The sequence below is a fragment of the Apium graveolens genome, chromosome 6, assembly GCF_009905375.1.
Source record: "Apium graveolens cultivar Ventura chromosome 6, ASM990537v1, whole genome shotgun sequence".
In the NCBI taxonomy this organism is placed as follows: Eukaryota; Viridiplantae; Streptophyta; class Magnoliopsida; order Apiales; family Apiaceae; genus Apium; species Apium graveolens.
In genome coordinates, this window is record NC_133652.1 from 65,234,168 (window position 1) to 65,242,588 (window position 8,421).

Below are 8,421 nucleotides of genomic sequence, written 5' to 3' on the forward strand. Positions count from 1 at the left end.
TAGGCAACTACATCAACTTTCTTGATAACTTCAAATGGCCCATCATATTTCTGAACCAACCCACGATGAACTGACTTTGAACTAATCTTCCTCCAAATCTGTGGTGTCAATTTCAGTACCACCTTGTCCCCAACCTGAAATTCCAAAGGTATGCGCTTCTTATTGGAATACTTCCTCATCCTATGTTGTGCTTTACTAAGGCTGTCATAAGCATCTTCAAACATTTCTTTCCTCCCAACAACATATATATAAGCAGCAGGACAGTTTCCACCCGTTCTCTGAATCGCTACCTCATTTGGAGTTCTAGGCTGCACTCTCAAAACCATCTCAAAAGGACTCTTGCCTGTTGATGACGAACGTTGCAAGTTATAGCAGAACTGTGCAATGTCCATCAAGTCTAACCAATTTTTCTGACTCGCAGTGACAAAGTGCCTCAAGTTTTCCTCTAGCAAAGCATTCAACCTTTCTGTTTGGCCATCCGTTTGAGGATGATTCATTGTAGAAAATTTCAGTTCAGACCCCAGCAACCCAAACAAACTGTCCAGAATCTCCCAGTGAATCTTGCATCTCTATCACTAACCACATCTTCAGGCAATCCAAAGTACTTTACTACGTTCTTGAAAAATATCCCAGTGGCTACATAAGCCGGACAAGCATGCGGTGCAAGTACAAACACAACATACTTAGAGAATCTATCCACAGTCACATGTATAGATCGCATCCCATCAACACTAGGTAGCCCTGAAATAAAATCCAATGATATAGACTGCCATGGCCTGCTAGGGATTGGAAGAGGCCGTGCAAACCTGCTTCCTTCTTCTTTTCTGTTTTGTCAAGTTGACAAACCAAACATGACTTCACATACTCTTCTGTGTCTTCTAACATCTTGGTCCAAATATATGTTCTACACAACAAAGCATGCATCCTTTTAACACCCGGATGTCCAGCCCACTTAGAGTCGTGTGACTCCCTTAAAATCTGTAGTCTCAAACTCCCACCACAAGGAACATAGAGCATGTTGCCTTTGGCATGCAACAGCCCATCTTCAATCCAATACTTACGAACAATGCCTTTACGCACTTCCTTCATAAGTCACTTATATGCCTCATCGCTTCCCGAAAGTGCCCTGATTTGTCCCACAAAATCTGAGTTTATGACTATAAGAGCATTCACAAATTCTTTCACAGCCACCTTTCTACTCAAAACATCGGCCACATGGTTCTGGGCTCCAGGCTTATGCACCCAAGTGAAATCAAATTCTGCCAAGTATTCCTGCCAGCGAGCTTGCTTTGGAGTCAATTTCTTCTGAGTTTTGAAGTAAGTATTAACCACATCATCTGTACACACCGCGGATTTTGTACCCAGCAAGTATTGTCTCCACACTTCTAAGCAATGAATCATAACAGTCATTTCTTTATCATGAGTAGTATACCTCCGCTCAGCATCTTTCAACTTTCTACTTTCATATGCAACCGAATAACCCTCTTGAACCAACACACCGCCGACAACTTTATCAGAAGCATCAGTGTGCACCTCAAATGGCTTCTCAAAATCAGGAAGTCTAAGTATCGGCTCAGTCGCCACAGTTGGCTTCAACTTTTCAAAGGCTTTCATACAGCTCCCAGACCACTTCCATTTACTATCTTTCTTCAACAAATCAGTGAGGCTTTGCATAATTTTTGAATACCCCAAAATGAACTTTCTGTAGTAGTTCACCAACCCAAGGAAGGACCTAAGTTCAACAACTTTAATAGGGGCAGGCCAATCAACAATGGCCTTAACTTTTATCGAATCCATCTTCACAAGTCATTGACTAATCACATGTCCAAGGAACATAATTTATGTACTGCAGAATCCACACTTCTCCTTCTTCACATAGAGACTATATTCACGTAGTTTCAAGAATACATATTTTAAATATTCTAGGTGCTCATCTAGATTTTCACTATATATGACAATATCATCAATATATGCTACCACAAATTTGACTAAGTAGTCATATAGCACATCATTCATAAGATTGCAAAACGTGGCAGGAGCATTCGTTAAACCGAAAGGCATTACTAGAAATTCAAAAGACCCATACCTAGTAACACATGCTGTTTTGGACTCATCTCCTGCTGCAATCTGAACTTGCCAATAGCATGACCTTAGATACAACTTTGTGAAGTACTTCGCCCGTGAAAGTCTGTCAAAGAGCTCAACCACATTTGGAACATGATACTTATTCTTGATTGTCACTTTATCCGTGCCCGGTAATCTACACACATTCTCAAAGACCTATCTGCCTTCTTCTGAAATAAAACCAGAGCACCATAAGGAGCCTTGGAGGGACGCAGCAACCCTGATTCCAGAAAACCATTCAACTGCTTCCTTAGTTACCCAAGTTCTGATGGACCCATTCTATAAGGGGCTTGTGCAGGAGGCCTAGCACCAGGCTCCAATTCAATTTTGTGATCAACGGCACGTCTAGGAGGTAAGGATTTAGGCAACTCAGGGGGAACAACATCATCAAATTCCCTTAGTATCTCAGCGACAGAATCTGGAACTTCAACCATTTGATCCGGCTTCACTTCAACCAAGGCTGCAAGATATGTTACTTCACCACGTTTTAATCCAACTTTAACCTGCAAGGCTGATAATAACCCATTGTCTTCCTTTCCATTATCCCACTTCTCTAGAATACCCTTCACAAAACAAGGTTGTTTCTCATCGCCTATGAATATTCCTCCATAACAAGGCATTACCGAAACATTCTCTGCCAATAGGAAATCCATTCCTAATATGATGTCGAAATCATCAAGGGGCATCACCAACAGCTTGCAATTCCCTTCCCATGGTCCAATCTTTACATTCACACAAGCCACACCTCCAACCTGTTGAGCATTCACATTCACAGCTTTAAATTAGCTTGTACTAGGCTGCAACTCAAGACCCGGCAACTTAACATTTCTGTCAGCCACAAAGCTATTAGTAGCACCTGTGTCTACCATGGCCATCACACTCTGACCATTAATGATAACGTTCACATACAACAGCCCATGAGTCTTCATATTTTCTCAGTTCATAGGGCATTCAGCATCCTGATTGGGTTAACACGCCTAGGCGCCTCATGATGCGCCTCATTCTCTTCAGTTTCAATTATGGCATTCAGCTTCTCTTTTCTAGGGCATTCCTTCATCATATGAGGACCCCCACAAATGTAGCAGCCCTTGCTCTTTACCTTAGACTGACCATCATTCTTGGGTTTGGCTTGGGCGTCACCATCTTTCTTTTTGAACTTCTTCTTATCTTTCAGCCCTTTACCTTTTCCAGCAACACCCTTATTTTTCCCAGTGTCACCAGCAGAATTCCCAACTTTGTAATCAACCAGCCCATCAGCGACATCAATTGCAATATTCAGATCTTTTACATTCTGCCTTCTCAATTCTGATTGTGCCCATGGCTTCAGTCCCGATACAAAGTTGAATAACTTGTCCTCATCTGACATATTTTTAATATCCAACAGCAGTGAACTGAACTCCTTCACGTAATCACGAACCGTACCTGTTTGCCTTAGATTTTTCATGCTTTCTCTAGCCAACCATGCAACATTATTGGGCAAGAATTGATCTTTCAACTCTTTCTTCAGCATTTTCAAACTATCAATTCCGGGCCTCGCCGAATCCTCATCATCATCCGTCCGTTTACGCCACCATAATTTCGCATCTCCAATCAAGTACATACTTGTAACCGTTACCTTTTCATTTTCTCCAATGTGGGCAGCCTTAAAGTGCTGTTCTATATCCCACAAGAAGTTTTCAAGTTCCTTAACATTTTGACTACCACCAAACGCCTTTGGTTCTGGAACTTTAAACTTAGAGTGGCCATCATTTGAACCACTCGAGGCGCTGCCAGCCACAACCCTCTTCAAGATAGTGATCTTATCACTCATCTTCTGCATTTGAGTTCTAGTCAATTCAGTAAACGCAGCAGTTGTTGCGAACAAGTCTGCAAACTTGCCATCACAAACTCCATTGAGAGTCTCAACCATCGCCTTCACTTCGCCCAGACCTTCATGAAGGTTATGGACATGATTCGCCAACGATATATCATCTGTTGACAGAGGAACTCCAACAAATTCCTCCATCCTTGTCAATCGTTCACCCGTAGAGTTTCCAACCATAATTAAACCCACGAATTCACCAACGCAGCTCTGATACCAGTTGTCACAGACCTAGTTTTTTTTTTAAAGTCGCATGTGCGGCCTGTTCTTAGTCGCTCAGTCGCCCACCAATTTCAGTCGCTCTCAATAGCATACAAAGCCCCAGGCGTCCAGTCTGGACAAGCATTACAAGAACAACATCCAACACCCTTTGTTTATACTTATGCTAATCTAATTATAGCCACTAGTAAATGTAAGCACACAACAGAATTTACAGGAGACACACTCCCAAACTTTTCATTGCCATCACAACCCAAAAGGATACAAGAGAATATAAGCCAAGACGATAATATTTGCCTATCTTTCTCTATACAGTTTTCTATGTGCAGAATCATGAATACAAGATACAGATTACATCAATTATATGCCTATCTATATCTTCCCACATTTTTCTCCCTTGCTGAGCAGTTACATGAGTAGTTACTCTCATCCAAGTAGTTTCCAGCAGTTACCGCGACACCTGGCAGCCAACCATTCGCTTGTGCAATTTGTTGAGCAGTTGCTAGCAATCTCTAAACACCCATCAATATATGTATACACATATATATACAGCCCAACTATTACCCACGTTTTTGTTGTCTCACAGCCATGCCACTTGTAGCCCAAAATTTATTTCCCCCACATGAGCCCAATAATTAACCCAGTCTTTAGGCCCAATTATATAATGCATCTGGGCTGCCCAGTCAACCACATATTAAGCCCAACATAATCTGATTATTGTCAAGCCAACTAGCACCAGCAACCAAGTATAACTCGGCCCACCATCAAGCGACAATCAAGCTCCATGCAGTCGCCCACTTTGGCGCCTAGCGCCTGGCCTTGGCGGCGTTGGGATGAATCGCCGCCAAGCCAAATTCGACTTTAGCCTTAAATGCTTACAAGTAGCAGGTACCCAGACCTGGCCATGTTAACCCCGCACAAACGGTTATACATGTAAATATGTAATAGATCCTGAAATAACAAGATTTAGCAAATATTAGCATCGTCATTTATTCATACATGTTAACACTGCACAAACCGTTATACATATAATAGGTCCCGAAAAAACATGATATTACAAATAAAAACATCGTCCTTCATTGAATTTCCCAAAACATTTTTGTACTATTATCTCCATTTTAATAAAAATCGCTGGTTTCCAAATAAAAAAAACCATCGGCACAATATTACCTCAACACAAACATATGGTTCGCTGAGATGGAAATGACTTTATTCTATAATTGAATTGATTTGAATTTCATTTACAATCTATTTGATTTAAATTGTAAAGATCGAGAATCACAAAATCGGAGTTGTGAGTAGGGAATAAGCACAGTTAAATTAGTTGTTGATGTTTACAAAAATAGTGAGAAACAAAGGCCAATCTATATTCTTATCACTTTGCTTGAATACTGATGGTCTATCTCAAGAATGACTAATAGTGTTAACTGTGAAGAATAAGCCCGAAAATAGATACTTAAGTAGTTCAGTATACAGTTTTCATTCACCCAAAATTGACCTTGATTCTTAAATTCTTGACACTTGTTCATATTTCTGGGACATGTTTTGGTACCACTAGCTCTTTTAGTGTTGATTACAAGGCAATCTGTTTTTAGCTATTCATATAAAAGATTACAAGAAAACACAGGTTTTGAACAATATAACACAGGTTTTGAACAATATAAAAATAAAACGTGACAACCTTTTAATTCGGCAACATGCTCTCAAAATTTCTCCATTAAGCTACAAAACCTCTTATGTTCTGAAACAAGAACAAGAGTAGAAAAGATTTTGTAGAAAAACAAAAATACAAACTTCTAACTGTTCTTATTCCCAGGTCGGAGCAATAACACCTGGTTGACTGATGTCTAGTCCAGGTGCGGCAACCATTGTAGGCTCGGGTGCAACATCCCATCCATCAGCTGCTGGCACTGCAAAATAGCAAACCAAAAGAAAAATGAGAAATTGGACAATCAAGGAAAATGTTCATCTATTTGTCTGTTTTCCTATTGGTCACTCTATTTAATAAAATACCTGATTCAGTAATATTATTATAATTATAATAACCAACCAATTACCTTTTTCTATTTAAAATAAATTACCTTATATATCTTATTAAATAAAACCCAACCTCATCAAAAAAACAGCCAAAAAATTTTAATTACACTAGCATCAATTGCAATCATTAATAAATTATTAAATTATATAAAAAAGTTTGTTAAAAAACCCATGCATTGCACGGGGTTAGATAGTGTATATATATATATATCCATTGAACATTTGCCTACACAAACACACACCCCAAACAAGCATTGTTGTAAAGAAACAGCACAATAGGATCGAGGTGGCATCAAATGTGTAGTTGACTAGTTTTTTGAAAGTTGCACATAGACATGAAAATTAAATTAATTTGGAATATGATATGCGACTATTAACCTGGGAATGAAACCTTTAAGAAATTAATATCAGTGAAATTCTAAACTCTCACCAGCATCGGCTGTCCAACTGGTAGCTCCTGGAACAGCAGGAATAGCAGCTGGAACCCCTTCATTGTTCCACTGAGCATCGGTAATTTGGCTGGTCCACTGATCAGTACCTCCAAGGGCAGGAGCGGAATAATCTGCATAATCAGCTATTGCTGCTTCCTCTTCTTCTTCCTTTGCCTCTTCAGGCTCTCTGTAGAAGAACAAGTCAACCTGCAAAACGAATGGTTCACACGAGTGTTCACTTGCAACAGCCTATGTTAAAGAATCGCCAAGATCTCATAACAGTCTTTTGCAAATAACATCAATCTATAGTATCAATGAAGAGAAATAAAAATAAATTATTCTCTCTACTTACCATAACCTCCCATCTGGGTCCTTGATTGATGACACCGCGCATCTGTAAGACCATCCTTGCCAATATCCAGAAGAGGCAACCAATACTGTGTTTCCCTTTGTTATTCGCAGGGATACCAATGTCTACATATCGCATAGGGGAATCAGTGTCGCAGAAGGCAATTGTAGGAATATTTCCGAGTGCACCTTCTTTGATGGGCTGAAGGCAATTGTAGAAATAAATCAAATTTGCAAGAGCAATAAAAAAACCAGTAAAAGATTTGTATGGGCCATATCTTGTTTGTTTCACTTCACAAAAGAAACACACAACCAACACAAAAATCCTCAAGCAAATAAAAATAGAGCTCATCAATTAAACACCAACTAACCTGGTGATCAGTTCTGGGATCAGTCAAGATGAGAAGACGAGGCTCACTAAATGACGTTTGCAACTGATTAGTAAAAGTACCAGGGGTGTGGCGTCCAGCAATGGCATTAGCACCAGTGTACTGAGCAAACTTCAAAACCGCTCTCTGGCCATAAGGCCTGGCAGATTGAACAATGATGTCCTGCGGATTCTCGATGGCAACAATTACTCTGGCTGCCATCTGAAGCTTCTCCCATGTCTTACCCACATTGATGATATAAATACCTACTCATTATATCACACATAATCGCCAAATTAATAACTATCTAATTCGTGTATAATTCCGACATTGCCTATTCCCACATTTCTTAAAAGTATATATATTAAGACAATAATAAAGCAGTCAGTTGCAAAGTTCATACAAAGGATATATATGTAAAATTACAAATTTATTCTTAATACAAAATGAATAAGATTTTGCAAATAAGCAAACTAAACAAACTTAAAATATGTAAACAAAACCAATGTAATGTAAAAAAAGTAGTACCATCGTTACGGCGTTTGAAGACATAACGTTCCATTTGGAAGTCACAGTTTTTAGTACCGAGATGAACTTCTGCTGCCAACATCTTCTGAATATCAGACTCTTTCAAACTCAGTTCTCTAGCTACGCCGCCGCTCGCCATTTTCAGATTTTGATTGTATGTAATAAAAAGCGGCAAGCTTAAAGTGTATGTAAATTTTATGTGCGGATCGATAAATGGCCCAAATTAGGGTTTTGTGTCGCTGTTTTGTATTTATATATAAGCAGTTAAGAGCTGCCCTCAAACCCTAATTGCTGCGTCTTTTGTTGGGCTATGCCTCTCTGGCCCCGTTTCAATACAAGCCAGGCCCAAATATCATTTTGTCGCTTTATTTTTAAAAGCCGTCCAGTGGATCCCGATCCGTCCTGTATTGATTTAAATGGAAATGGAGTGGCCTAAAAAATATTTGATCCAAATACTAAATGTATCAAATATGAATTCATGTCTGGAACCCACAAACCTACACAT

The 8,421-nt window shown here is 39.5% G+C and overlaps 1 protein-coding gene across 1 annotated transcript; it reads right to left on the bottom strand.

Moving 5' to 3' along the window:
* Window positions 1-5,865: 5,865 nt before the first annotated feature.
* LOC141667121 (small ribosomal subunit protein uS2) lies at window positions 5,866-8,213 on the bottom strand. The gene is made up of 5 exons (XM_074473489.1): window positions 7,917-8,213; window positions 7,392-7,654; window positions 7,025-7,222; window positions 6,672-6,879; window positions 5,866-6,114 (listed from the first exon to the last, which is right to left on the bottom strand). Exons 1-5 carry the CDS (start codon window positions 8,053-8,055, stop codon window positions 6,011-6,013), a joined length of 912 nt encoding a protein of 303 aa, XP_074329590.1. The 5' UTR covers window positions 8,056-8,213; the 3' UTR covers window positions 5,866-6,010.
* Between the last annotated feature and the right edge of the window lie 208 nt (window positions 8,214-8,421).

Excerpts from the sequence above, each read along its gene's own strand:
- LOC141667121 (XM_074473489.1), bottom strand. The coding sequence starts at position 8,055 with ATGGCGAGCGGCGGCGTAGCTAGAGAACTGAGTTTGAAAGAGTCTGAT. Across the intron at positions 7,223-7,391 it reads ATCCCAGAACTGATCACCAG|CCCATCAAAGAAGGTGCACT; the intron begins GTTAGTTGGTGT and ends AATTGCCTTCAG. Across the intron at positions 6,880-7,024 it reads GACCCAGATGGGAGGTTATG|GTTGACTTGTTCTTCTACAG; the intron begins GTAAGTAGAGAG and ends TTCGTTTTGCAG.